General features: G+C 36.3%; 1 protein-coding gene across 1 annotated transcript in view; it reads right to left on the bottom strand.

Moving 5' to 3' along the window:
- Positions 1-15387, bottom strand: part of LOC146001709 (lipid scramblase CLPTM1L) — a 30215-nt gene that overhangs the window by 7349 nt on the left and 7479 nt on the right. Inside the window, exons 3-9 of the mRNA XM_083139374.1 lie at positions 13252-13352; positions 11952-12153; positions 10231-10367; positions 8536-8679; positions 7794-7935; positions 4857-5045; positions 419-615 (exon numbers count right to left, since the gene is read on the bottom strand). Of these exons, the coding sequence (XP_082995500.1) occupies positions 419-615; positions 4857-5045; positions 7794-7935; positions 8536-8679; positions 10231-10367; positions 11952-12153; positions 13252-13352 (1112 nt within the window). The remainder of the gene's footprint in view (positions 1-418; positions 616-4856; positions 5046-7793; positions 7936-8535; positions 8680-10230; positions 10368-11951; positions 12154-13251; positions 13353-15387) is intronic.

The raw sequence follows: 15387 nt of genomic DNA, 5'->3' as shown, positions 1-15387 counted from the left end.
TTGTAATTGATGATAATGGGAGAAGAATATTTACACACAAATATTGGTCAATATTTTGAACAAATTTTAATCATTGCAATTTTCAAGTATCGGTATTGGTGGGAATCGGTAAGAATATTGGCATCGGTATCAGCTCAGCCCTACTTTTACGCAATCTTAAAATGTTTTGAAGCAAAAACTATGGTAGATTGATGTGTCATAACTGCAAATGAGGTACTTATATAATATTGTGAACACAATTTTTTATTGTTACAAGGTTCACACATTTGATTGGTGGCAATCAGTAGGATTTTTGTCAGAATGGGTATGATTTCAAAGTCGTATCCGTAATGGAAAATATATATTCAAATTTACAAATCCATATTGGTCAAAAAGTACAGAACACGCCATAATAACTGTCATAAAAATGGTTTCCTACCTTCTATGTGGCATGTACAGCAGAGAATAGCCAGCTCCTCCAATGCACAGTGGATACAGCACATACATCAGGTACTTCATTGATTCAGCATCAAATGCTTCTGTCTTTGCTTCGTCTGCTGAAGCAGAGCCAAATCTGATAAACCTCTTGTCCCTGAAATTCACCTGGACACGCAGAACCTTGGTCACCTTCCACATCTAGCATGAAAGTAAGAGAGAAGAAAAAAATGACTTCAATCATGAGAAATATTACAAAAAGTACATAAGTAATTTTGATGTATTGTTGGAAAAATTTCAACCTGAAATTACCCACCTCGGTAGCCGAACCAAGGTCTCCCAGTAAGGACAACAGTAAGATGTCCTACCGACTGGAAAACCACAACTCAAGGATATATGAAGAAGAGATAAAAATTGATGAATGGGCACACAATGTCCAGACTTCGATTCAAACCTGGAACCTTCACAAGTCAACCACTCAATGTGCTCAAGGCAGCTAATTATGACAGTGAGGATGAAACACATTACAGAACAACCACAAGGAACCACCCACATTCTACCCAGAACCTGAAGAAACAAGTCCTTGCCTTGGAGTGCACTGTACTAAACCTCTTATACCATTGAGGCTGGAGGAAGTTTTGTACATACCCTCCATATAAAGATCTTCAGGAAAAGGTTGACGGGCAAGAACAATATATGCAGATGAATGCACTGTGTATGTCCAATTTAATAGGTAAAATAAATACAAATAGGAAACCTTTCTACTTCAGTTAGTTTACGTCGTATTCTACCTCCTGAGTCAATTGCAATGATGATGATTAGGGGCATGCATATTTAGTTTTTGACAAAAACACAAAATGTGAAATAACACATTCTAATGCTAATTTTTAATGTTTCTGAAAGGTGTGAGTTCTGTTCTACCCAGTTCTGTCACAAAATGATGCGAAATGAATTGCAAAATGCGAAATAGACTCTTAAACAAGAAATTTACAGTTTATATCGATGCGACACTTTCTGAAGTCAGAATTATCCTGCGAGTTACGCAATTCACGGAAAATTGATTAATTCTGCCGTAAATATTTGAGAAGCAGAATGGACCTCTTTATACAAGAACAAACTTAATACTTCGGTAACTTCATAAATGAGCTATTAGAAGAGTTATGTTTATTTTGTAATAAGTGCAGTTTTTAATGTGAATTAAGTTCACAATTTTAAAACCAAAATGTCACTTTATATATCACTTTTGATCAGTTTTTCATCACTATAACACCGACATTTTATTTTATTTACCACTTTTGAAAACAAAATTGACTCTGATTTTGTACCGAAACTTTGCTTTTTTATTTACGAAAAAGTGTGCCTCTCTCTAATGATGATGAATGATAAACTGATGAAGTGGATGATGGGATGAATACAAAGAGACAACAATGCCTCAACCATGGTTCAAACCTGGCACCTTTGGCTTCATGGTGCATTCCACTGACCACATCAACACGGTAGTAAGTGACAAATTCAGAATGAGTACTTTAGTTCACCAAAATTCATGTTAACATACACTGCATGCCCAATTTTATATATTGTATGATTTATATATGATCACTGCCTATTTATTCTGCAGTCAACTTACTAGTAACAGTATATGGGCTGTGTTGAGTTAGTAAGTTTTCAAGAAAATGCAGTTAGCAGTTTCCTTCTTACATTATTATTAGAGACTGGATTATAAAGGGAAGTCCTTTTTTATTTTTCAACGCAGATCATGGAATAAATAACAACAGTGTTGATAATTATGTTCCACCAACAAGTTTACATAGTCTTGACTTCCCTTCTTTCCCCCTTTTCAGCCCACATTCCCTTTTTTAAAACATTTTCCTTTCTGGTTCCTTTATTGACAAAATATCAAATATTTCGTACAACTGTTTCTTTCCCTAAGCAAAACATTTAATAATTGTCTATTTGGTGCACTTTAGAGGAAAGAAAGGGCAAGCACCTTCTACCTTACCTTCCCTCCATGAGTGTTGGGAGTACATTGCAGCAATTGTTGAAACAATGCGATCTGGGCTTACGCAGCAACAAACGCATTGTAAGCGGCATGCCCGTTCAGTCGAATGTGGACTTGTCTGCTAGATTCAGACTTTTATTGTGAAGTTTTTAGAATAGTTTTAACTTAACTGTGTGACAGTGACGACAGTATTGAGTGTGAGTGAAACGGCGAAGCCAGGCACTTACAAGTGGCAGCAAGCTATGGAATGCAGTAAGATGCTGCAAGGAAGATTTAATTGAAACAGATGGTAAGATTATACTGTAAAGATAGGTAAAGTGTTCCCCTGTGCTTAGCACCATGCCATGAAGGCGTATAGGGGGTGTGGGGGTAACGCCCCACACTTTCTTGATCCGGTCGTGAGTGGGGGTGATGTGATCAGCATCACGCCCCTGACTGCCTTTACCCCCCAGGGTTTCCCCCAGGTACCCATGTTATTCGACGCTGGGTGGACGCCGGGGTCGCTTCCATCGTAAGAAAAGTTCCCGGATTTGAACCGACCGGGGATCGAACCCGGGACCTTTAGCATGGTAGTCAGACGTGTTACCGACTGAGCCACCGCAGCCACAAGATTATACTGTACTTTACCTTAAAAAAAAAAAAAAAAAGGAAATGAAAAAGGTCTATAGTTTATATTTGCACTTCACTAAAAAAATATTTTAAATGAAAGTACAATATACAGGGTTTGTTCAATAAGTATCGGGACTGAAGTCATAAAAATAAATTTATTGAAGATATATGTACAGTGTGTTAATATTCTTCAAAATATGACCCTCCTGCATCAATACACCGCTGCCTGCGCTTTTTCCACTCTTCATACGCCTCCTGGAAGTCGACAACCGCAAAGCTGTTCAGGTACCCCGTCGAACTGCCTCAATCATCCCGAAACGATGTTGTTTCAGGCTCCTTTTGATCCGAGGGAACAAAAAGAAGTCGGGGGAGCAATATCTGGACTGTAAGGTAGTGTGCACAATGTTTGGCCAGTGCTTCCCTCACAATTAGCGACATGTGATTGAGCACATTGTCGTGATGCAGCAGCCAGGAATCTGTCACAATTGACTGCAAAGTGGATTTCTGTAAATTTAACTCCTGTGGTATCAAATAAACACTTAACCGGCAATCACTGCTCAGAAGTTCTCGCCCTTTGGCCACATTTTCAGAGTTTCGGATCGATGTTGGACGTCCAGCGTGCTGTTCGTCTTCGACATCTTCCCGGCAAACTTTGAATTGTTTATGCCACTCAAAAACACGTGTTCTGGACATGACTACGTCCTTGTTAGCCTCACAGAGCACATCAAAAGTCTCCGTAGCAGATTTGTTCAGTTTAATGATGCTCGATGGTTCGCTGCATCTTGACTCTCGACGCGAGCAACTAAACACACGTTCACTTCAGGCACAACCTACACACTCCAAAGGTTCGGAGGCAAATTAGCTGGGTTTCCTAGCTCACGTGACATCCCGCAACACCGATCCCCCCCACAGAGACCGAATGAAATTTCGCTGTTATAGCGGTAAAAAAGCAGTATATAAAATGACATTTTAGTTTAAAAATGAGAATATAATCCCAAATGTGATTTAAAAACTGAACTATTACACAAAATAAACATATCACAATAAAGACAAATAGCACATTAAATCATTACCAGAATATTAAGTTTATTCCTGTATAAAGGAGTCGATTTTTTGCTTCTCAAATATTTACAGCAGAATTAATCAATTTTCCGTGAATTGCATAACTTGCAGGATAGTTCAGACTTCAGAAAGTGTCACGCCGGTATATAAACGGTAAATTTCGTGTTTAAGAGTCTATTTTGCATTATTTTGTGACAAAACAGGGTAGGAAAATGCACCTCACACCTTTGAGAAACATGAGAAACTTACATCAGAATGTGTTATTTCACATTTTGTGTTCTTGTCAAAAACGAAATATGCATGCCTCTAGTGATACAATACGAAAATTAATGCATCTCCTTTTTATATATGAATGGTATATATTGCGCTTTCATATAAAATAGTATTTTTAGTGGAATGCAAAAAAACTATAGTCTTTTTCCCCCTTTCTTTGGCAATAATTTTCTCTTTTTTTGTCCTTTTTAGAAGAAAGCTTTTCCCTTTAAAATCCAGTATCTAATTATTATCCTAGAAAAAATATGCAGAACTAAGTCTATAACTGGCATGAGTGGCTTCTTCAGGAGTCCAATTTTAACATATGAAAGTCAGTGGGTTAAAAAACGTTAAAAATAGAAGGAAAAAATGCAGAGTGCTTCCTATTCCATTTCTGGCTGGAGTCCTCCGTCAGTTACTTCGGTTACTTAGTGAAATGTAATTGCATGTGGTGTAAGTTGTGTCGTAACAAATCTTTTCATCTCGCAATAGTACTAAGAAATAAATAAAATAGACTTACCTCTATGAGTGCTCCTATTCCACTGGGCACCAAAACAAGAAGGGATGTTTCCTCGTCCAGCAAGTACAGAAACACTACAGACTGGCTAAACGCTCTCCACACAACTGTACGGGTGGACAAACCAACCAAAGTTTTTCGGCGTTTCCAGAACATAATGTCATTCTTGAATGCCAGGAAGTCAAACAACATCTGGAATATATAATGATAATCACAGTTTACATGTTTGCGCATTTAAAATTCTTTTATAAGGGATATGTGAAAATCAAGTAAATACATCAATTATTCACATGATGTATTATTAAAGTAGTAATCCAGTTAAGGTATATAAAAAAAAATTGGGCATGCTCGAACAGATAGCCTTACTATTTACAGAAAAAGCTGCTGTCATGTAGTACAGACTAAATTTGAGCATGCACTTATAACTGAAAATCCTGTTTGGATATGGTGTGTGTTGATCAATTTTGGTATTGATTTAAATTTCCTCTTAGATAATATCATAAAATATCACTTAGAACTTAATCGTCAGTAACAGGCAGAACCTACTTCAACTCCAGGCATTAGGTCAGAGGAATATTGGCTACAATACAAATACAAGTATATTATACAGGTTGCCCATAAAGTCTTTCCCTCATTACAAAATTTTATTTAAAAAAAAACTATTACAGGTACAGTCCTATGGTTTGCTGCAAAGAAAAGAGAAACTCATTAAGTTTTTTTGACAATGTCAAAACACTTCCATATGTGCACCGTCTGTTGCCCGCAGAACATCTAATCGATATTAGATTTCTTCCCATGTATTCTCCTACTATTCTTGGGAGAAACCAGTTTACTTTCCATGACATGTGGAAAGTAGCCTTCTCTGAGAAACACACACGCTGCAGGTAATTATTGTCGTCATCGATCCTTTGCAAAATCTCGGTCGCAAAATCAGCTCGACAGGGACGTCGTCCGGCTTCAAAGCTTTCACTAACTGGACATAACGCCACTGGATTTTTTTCTGGGGGTTATGTGAAGGACAGAGTGTATGCAAAACCTGTACCTGATATGAACACACTCAGAAGAAGCATAACTGAATCTGTTGCTGGTGTCACCCAAGAATTGTTGGACAATACCTGGCGAGAAATCGAATATCAATTAGATGTTCTGGGGGCAATAAAAGGTACACATGTGGAAGTGTTTTGACATTGTCAAGAAAACATAATGAGTTTCTCTTTTGTTTGCAGCAAACCATAGGACGGTACCTGTAATAGTTTCTTTTAAATATTTTTTTGTAATGAGGGAAAAAATTTATGGCCACCCTATACTTCGATTTTATGTTCTCAGAGGATAAAGGTGAATCATATAATAACAATATAAACTAGAGCTGAGCCGACACCACTTTGAACCGATACTGATGCTGATACTCTCACTGATTTCCACCGATATTGATACGTACTTGAAAATTGTAATAATTAAAAGTTATTCAAAATAGCCATTATCAATAGTGTGTAAGTATCCCACTTTAATTACATGAATCAACTGACCAAGATTTTTTGATTTAGAATTTACAATACATTACAATATTAACTTTCATGTTATGTCATAACATTTCTTTTCACACACAACTGGTACACAATAAAGAGAAACTTCTAATTTTGCACATTTTTCAAGATAATTAGACTTCGCAAAAGTATAGTCAGGCATTCTTGCAGAGGCTGGGAAAGATTGTTGGTATTGGTAAATAAAATCCAACAGATACTTTCCGATACCCACACCTATGGTATCGGCTGATACCGATACATCAGCACCAGTATCGGCTCAGCCCTAATATAAATAGTATTTTCCCATTAACCCATTCTTTACATGGGTAGAAACATCACCAATCAAAGATACGTAGAATCTTCATGGATATGTTTTAAAGTCATTCATTAATGGTGCATAAAGAATTTAAGTATAATAACCATGTGGCACGAATGGAGAGAGGAAAGAAGAGTTTACAGGATACTTGTTGGGAAACCTGATGGTAAGAGACATGTAGGAAGACCAAGACGAAGATGGAGGAATAACGTTGAGATGGACCTAAAGGAAATCAGTAGGGACGGAAAAGAGTATATAGATCTTGCTCAAGATAGGGACAGATAGAAGGCCTGTGTTGCTGCAGCCATGAACCTTCGGGTTTAAGAAGGCTAGAGAGTGAGTTAGTTATATAATATTAAACACTAGCACATAAAAACGAACACATGAAAAAACCTTTGCATGGATACAAATGAATGTACTTAAATATCTTGTGTGTAAAACAGATGCTTTACATGAATATGGGCATTTCTAAATGTGTATCATTTAATCTTCTTCAAAATAAAATAAACACTAATATAGTATTTGTATTAGTGTTAAAAAAAAATTGCCACAAAAATTACATTGAATGTATGTATTCATAAACATTTATATCATAAACAATTACTTTTGGTGTGAAATAGAAAACAGTGTATTTCAACTTTTGTACAGATAAATATTTGTGTATGTACGCAAAATGTAAAATCATAGGAAGTATTATAATTTGATGGTGTTTTGGAACCTTATAGGCTGGACGTATCATCCAAAAAATGTACAGTCCTGGGATGTAAAAACCAGGTTCCACTCTACTACTGTTCATAATCATTCAATTTATCCCTTGCTTTAGCAGTCTGATGAAAGTAGCACATTTTAAATATTACCTAAAAGAGCAGAAATGTTACTATCACATCTATACTCTGTCCCAGCTAACTGTGGAGCAAATGAAAATAAGTCTCTGCGCAAGTAGTGGTGTTTGGTGTTTGAATTCTTGTGAAAAATGCCAGTGCTTGTCAGCATTCTTTTCTCTTCAAGCATATTAAGTATAACATATCTCCAGGGAACATTACATGAAATCACTTTTTTTATTTTGAGACTTCTTAAAACAAAATCTTAAAATGTACTCACATGGAGAGCAGCCACAATAACAGTCACACACAAGAAGTAGAGATTTGTGTCGGCAAATATTCCCTTCACTTCGTCAGTGTCCTTCTCAGTAAAACCAAATGAGTGCAGCGAAGAAAGGGCTGTTTCGACATTGAGCCAAAACCTGAAATGAGAATTTCAGATTTCTATAAATTTTATTACACAGAAACTACATACAGTGGAACCATAAATTTATATTCCTCGAGTTTACATTTTCATGCATTCCACATTCAATCTACACGGTCCTAATATAGCAATATGATGTACAGTGGAACCTCGATCTTACGTTTTTCAAGGGACTAAACTGGAAAAACTTATAATGCAGGAAAATAAAAAATCCAAGAAAGTATAATCGTGGTGTCACTGTAATACAGTTCATACGGTCATGATAAATAGTTAATGGATTTCAGTGTCTTTTAGGCTTTAACATAATTTGTCAGAGTTCTGATATTTCTTGAAAGAATGACAATCTGATGAAGTATGGTTACATTAGGCATTTCATTTGAAAATAAGTCTATAAACAATTTTATATTTACATGAGCTCTAATAGCAAAATGCAGTTTAACTATTTTACATCTACAAATTCTTTAACCAATAACAGACACAATAAAAATGAACATGAAATTTTAAAAAATAATAATTAAAATTTTCAATTTCACTGACATAAATAATACCACAGTAAACGACAAATTTTTGAGTGCCATCTTACTTCCAAGATATTTACCTCAGTTTCCCAAATGAAATGGGTGAGTAAATAAAGGTTGCATTCATCACTGTTGAGCTTTCCTTGATTTCAACCAAATCACGGAGACGATCACTGATAGTGCTATACAACAGTATTGGCAAAAATTCGGCTTTTGGAGAGAACCTAGAATTATTAGTTTAAGAGTTATGACAACAATAATTATCAGATCTAAATTAAAGATATAAAAATAGAAGAGTGTAACACCCAAAATGACTAGCAGTTTGCTGCAAAAAGAGTAAGCAAGGTTTGCATTTGATGGATTTAAATTTAATTTAATTTACATTTCATACGTAAATATGTGTCTGAATTAAGGTTTGACTGTATAATGATATTCTAACATGGGAAGTTTCTAATTCCGTGACAAAAAATGAATACCAGAAAGAAACTTCTTACACAATGACAGACTTTTATTTACATACTTTAGGAAAGGGAATATCAAATCATTAAAGTGATCCAATGCAAACAGACATCACATGTAAAAAAACATGACAAACACTATTTGCAGGGAAATGATTGATTGATTTGGTTTATTTTACTTCACTTTTCTGCCACTTTTGACTAAACACGAGGATGAGTATTGATGTAATGAAATTAATGAAGGGACATTTACAAAGAACACACATGCCCAGGCTAGGATTTGAACCCATTACCCCTGACATCATGGCATGCTGTGTTAACCACTCTGCCATGGAGGTCGGCTATTTGCAGATAATGTTTATTATTATAGTACATCATGCACAAGCTGATAAATGCTCCACAGTAAGTCCACCAAGTACTTGCATGTATGTACTATCACCTTTCTGCCATTATTGGCTAATTGCTACAATGAGGGAGTGATGATTAGATGAAACTGATAAAGGCACAATCACAATTAAAACCCCATGTTCAGGCTAGGACTTGAACATGAAAACTTCATGGTGAGATCGTGAGCTGCAGCCACTGAGGTGACTCCCAAGAGACTCATCTGCATAGTGTAGCACTTATTTTCACATATATCCACAACCTTTCAATACTCTTAACAATGGCTAGTGGCAAAGGAGGGAGCAAAAAAAAAAAAAATTCAGTTCAACTTATGAAAGAGGTTTATGTACCATCAAGGAATACAAGTTAAGGTTATTCTATAACAGCACACACAAGCACAAACTCGCCTTCATTTTTTCTTTTAACCCTAGTAAAGGGAGTAGGGGGAGTTTGCCAGGTCCATCCAAAAGCTCTAGATTTTCAACTGCAAATTTCTTATAATTTTTTTTTAAATATATGGCATTGCTCCGTAGGGTATTTCCAATATTTCTGTACATAAAAACATAAATGTAATGTACGTAGGAGGCAAAATTCACTTGGTACGCCTATCAGGCACCCTCTTTGGATGTGTGTAATTCGAAACAAGTCAGTGACAGTTGGTTGGTAATTATGGTAACTTTTGTAATTATTTAATATATAACTGCAACTATATAAACAACATGCAATAATTCGTTATTATTTTCTATTAATATAATTAATAAATAACTGCACTTACATAATCAACAAAAGGAGGCTTTAATTTAATAACAAAATGATTTCTTCATCTATGAGGTGACCCCTTTAGGTAAGTAATTTTCTCATATGACACTGGTAATGTCGTAATGATAATTTGATGTTTCACAGTAACTAAGGAAACAGAATGAAGAAACCTACCTCAAAACATGTCCAATTTCCATTGGCAAGTTGTCCCTCGGAAGAGAGATATTATCTGCCATGATGGTTACTACTACTCTACTCTTGAAATGAGAAACAGGCACTTGAGTGTGAACAGTCTTCCTTGCTGTTAAATTCTGCAAAGACAAATTACATTACTCGCACACAAGACACACATAAACATATAGCAACAGTTAAGCAAAGTGCACGGAGCTCTAGGAGACAAAAACTGGCAAGGAAGTTTGTATTTCGGAAACTATGGCCAGAATATCTGTGTCTGTTGTCATTTTCCCCTGGTTTTCTAGAGTGGAGTCCAGCTTTTTTAATTATCTAAACTAACACTCTGGCATTACTAAACCTGAAGGTTCATTGCTGCAGCAACAAAAGGTTTTCATCTTTCCATATTCCGACCAAGATAAATTCATTCTTGACTATCCATACAATATTCAGGTTTCTTAATACGGATCCTTTTTGTTACTCTCCCATGCATACTACATAACCTGTCCACTGCAGTCTTGCAGACTGAATTATTCTAATAATGTCAAGGAACAAACAGAGATAATGCAGTTCAGTGTAATGTAACCATCTTCACTCAGGTGCGGGTCCAGGTGCCACACTGCTGTTTGCTGAGGTTTACTACAGGGAAGGGAGGTTGACATTTGGTCTTCCCAGATCACCCCTTACATGCCTGCATTTTAGACATAAAAAAAAGATCACGAATTGAGCTTGCTGATTGACTGATTCATTTGGTTTACTTTACTACACTTTTCTGCCACTATTGGCTAATCGCAAAGGTGGATGAGTGATAATACGATAAAATTGATGAATGGACACTCACAACCAAACGTGCACAGCCTGGGATTCGAACCTGGGACATCTGGCATCATAGCATGATGTGCTAACCACTCTGCCATGGAAGTCGGTGAATTGACCTTGTATTCAATAAAAAAAATGGCAGATTTGTTTGAACTAAATTGCATTAACTTTATTGAAATTGAATTAGTAAAATTATGAGTATTGTTTCTGATAAACCATTATGTCTATATGGCTGACACCAATAATGTAGGTCGGTAAAGGTCCCTATGCACATTACTCTGTGCCTTGAAGGCACACCAAGGAATATGAAGATAGGGCTTCATACAGTCTCGATCTTGGCCATATTTGGATATGATCAGCACTATGCTCCCCCTGACTTTACTCATCAGGGTTGCCCGCAGGTGCCAATTTTTATTTGGAGCTGGGTGGTCCCCAGAGCTGGTTTATGCAGGGACAAGGGCAGAAAAATCCAACCTTAGACCACCCACCACAGGACTCGAACCCAGGCCTCCCACAAGGCAGTCAGATACCTCATCAACTGAACTACTGTAGCACTGATACCAATAAAGTAGTATTGATTGATTTGTTGTTTTAAAAAAGTCCACCTTGTGCACAGGAAGGCTAATCGGCACTGGACCTACAGTGTAAAGTGGGAACCGAACGACTGTGGCATGTGCCTTCACCGGGTATCAAACCCGGGACCCTTTGATTACAAAGAAACAATGTTACCACTACACCCTCGGGGGAGGCCCAATAATAATATAGTGATTAGTCCGTCCCATGCCTCAAATTTACCAATACAGACAGTGCATCAGACAATTACAAAATGGCAATATTTAATTCACAACCTTAATGAATATATAATTCGATCCCTTGGGCTTTAAAAAAGGTTACAGAATACTTACAGCTTTTTTCTTTCCTAGCAAATTAAACGTCTCGGCCTCAGGTACATGGTACTTTGTCAGCTTTACTCTGCAACATACTGTTAACGGGTCTCGTGTTAACTTTAACCAATCGTTTACTCTATTTTCTTTTGGTGTGGCGCACACGTGAAGGTACAATGTGCCATTTCTTCGAGTTTTCTCGGGTATAGAGACAGATATTTCCCTGTAAATAGAGCCAAAAAAAGCTTTGAATGGGACAATCATTAAATGAACTCAGCTTGGGGCAAGGTAACAATTATGATATAGCTACAATATATGTGAAATGAAAACTGTAAAGGTATAGAGAATAGACAGATTCTCTTGGCAGAAACTTTCACATGGCACCAATGATTACAATGATTTTCAAACAAATGCATCTTCAACTACGAGCTTGTATTCAAGTTAGAGATAATACATGCAGGTGTTGTATGTTTTAAGTCCTAAACATTAGAGTAAGTTTATGTATGCTACCTTTCTAGTTATGTATGCTACCTTTCTAGATTTTTGATTACATATGATGCATATTTCTGTTATACTTGCAACAACAAAAACGATAAAAAGAAAACATTTCAATAAAGTGTAAATTTGTTTTAAGTCCACTTTAGGTGCAATGCAAAGGAAGACTTTTACTTTCTTATTGCACACACACACACACATGAATGAAATGTTCTGCTGATGTTATCTGAATACGAAACAAATCTTAATTAAACCTACATCAACCTCTTACTAAGAAATTATAATATTAAAAATGTGAAACCAGGCAAAAAAATATGAAATTTGGGTTTCATCTAATTTTGAGTCATTCAGGTTAAAAATTTTCAGCACATGTATGCTGTTTACAAACACCAAACACAATGTTTCCTTAAAAAAAAAAAGTTCCTGTGTGAACAATGAATTACTACGAAAAACTCTGGAGCAGGAACAAAACTCGAGGGATAGAGGTGATTTATAATGTTAATAGCAAAATATAAGAATGTAAACCAACATCTCTTCCTTCCTCACATGCACATACAAAATGTGGCTCTTTTGGAAAAAATTAGCTGAATTGCAATAACATACTGTACTTTCTTTTAAGCTTTTTTTTAAGGTTTCCTAATTTCAAATGAGGCATAAAATATACTCTGTCAATTTTAACTGTACTTTACAAAATATTGATTCACCACAACATTTCATTACAATTAGATGTTTTAACTTTTAATGGAAATACAACAATAAATAACTGCGAATGTACTTTTTAAAATGACATGTTTTAGTCAATGCATGCAAATAACTTAAGTTTTACCTTTCAAATGATGATACATAGTCAAAGTCCTCTACATGATCCACTAATGTAACTTCACTGGTATATCTTGGACTTACTTTCAATGATGAAAATGCCACTAACTGAAACAAAAATGAAATAAAATAAGACTACAATAGGAGACAAAAGAGTAATTACATTCACATCTACTCAGTCCTATAAAAAATACGTTTGTCCAACTCTCTAGACCAAATGGTTAGTATTCCGAGGTTAGATTCCCAGTGGGAACTCCAAAATTTCAGTATTTATGATCTGGAAGCTACCCGAGAGCCACAGTGGCAGGTACCGGTCTTCAAATCCTGAAAAATTATGATGGAACTTGAAGTTCTGACCATACATCACACAACGAGAAGTCACCTGGCAGACCTTGGTCCTTATATGATTCTTTAATATGTTTCTAACATTTTCTTAACTAATACAGAATGTCGAGAAGTGAGATAACCATGACATAACTGATAGCGTACAAAGGTTAGAGCTGCTTCGCTCGAGCGAATAATGCTCGAACAGGCAAAATGAGCAGTACACACTCGAAGCCCAGTTGAACATGTATAACTGTAATTTCTCTGTGGTAGTGTGCCCTCAGATATGGATCGTGAAGTAAAAGATGCAGTGAAATTGAAACTTTAAGTCAACATAGTCATCATCTCAATGTTAAAATGAAGTTTAGTCTATCCTACCAATACAGTGATATGTGAAAATAAAATACAGTAAAACCTCGTTAATCTAATGGGGGGGGGGGATAAGTTGACCGGTTTAACGAAAGTCCGGATTAACTGAAATAACCTAAAAGAACAGTAGAAAGTGCATTAAAACTCAGTTTATAGCAACAAAACACGTTTATCATGGTGTATTTAAAGGGCATAGGCCTAAATACACTATACAGTACAAAGTCTGCGGGAAACAGAATTTCTTCAGTGGTTGACTGCCTTTTTTTTGGGAAGTTCTCTTGTTGACTTCTAGCCACATTTAAAACCTTGCATTCTGTTTTCTTTGCCTTTTGCTTGTCCGGATTAAGCGAAGTCCGGCTTATCGGGGGTCTGGATTAATGAGGTTTTACTGTAGATGATTGTGGGGCTGAAACTACCAAGGCAGATATTGTACATATATGTGTCTACGATTGTTGTCACACAAAAATGAGATTCCATTGAGCGTAGCATGTTCGAGGGTGGGAGACTCAAACGAGTACAAGTGAGCGATAGTGGTTCCGTGCAATACTCTAATGGACACAACAACCATAGCTCACCACCTATCTAGACCAGGGACACGTGAGAGTTTTTGTTTTTTGGTACACTCCTGTTCAGATAAAGTGGCACATTCTTCAAATGTTCAACCCTTCAAAGTGTGCCACTTTATGTGAAGAGAAGTGTAACAAAAAAAAATCAAAAAAAATCACAATTTACTGCATCTTTCAATGTTGCTTAGATGATCTCATGTTAAGAGATGATGAAAATACGTAAGCAACTTAGCTTTTGTTCCTGTTTCCAAAATAGCAAAAGATCTCAGAAGAATGAGGGCCCAAGTGTTGTCTCGAATATTCCAATTTCTATGTAGTGTTGGATACTTGATATCGAAATATACACACAACAAAATTTATAGTTGCTATGGACAATAAGCATAGAACGTATGAACCTCGAAATATAGACTTTATGTAAGGTAACAAGTAATCAGTGGTTCCCAGTGCGCGAAATATTCCAATATTTTTACTGAAATGACACTTACGCCTGCATTAGATGAAAGCATTTCCTTTAACATTTTTATTATTTTCAGCAACAAGGTTCTAAGTTTGAATCTTTGACAGGCAAAAACAATAGTCTATATATATGTCTAATGCAGGGCATGAAATTTCAAGTTTGAAGTCAGTCGCCGGACTAAAATCTTTGGTCGCCACTATTTTATATTGATAAATAATAAAATATGAGCAATTATTAAAAAGAACATACCTTAGGAATTAATGTTTATGTAGCGCTGTCGTTCTGCACTGAAGTACCACTTAACAATCGCAACTGCTGGGTCAACACTGACGGGGGGGGGGAGGGGGGGTCATTTACGGAAACTCTGAGCAAATCATCCAGTGTCTCAGTCTTTAGAGAGTTCCTCTAAATAGTCTTGAGTCTGTTG

The sequence above is a fragment of the Lepisma saccharinum genome, chromosome 17, assembly GCF_977018435.1.
Source record: "Lepisma saccharinum chromosome 17, izLepSacc3.1, whole genome shotgun sequence".
NCBI classification, from domain to species: Eukaryota; Metazoa; Arthropoda; class Insecta; order Zygentoma; family Lepismatidae; genus Lepisma; species Lepisma saccharinum.
The sequence above is the reverse complement of the archived record's forward strand: the minus strand, read 5'-3'. Positions and strand labels throughout refer to the sequence as shown.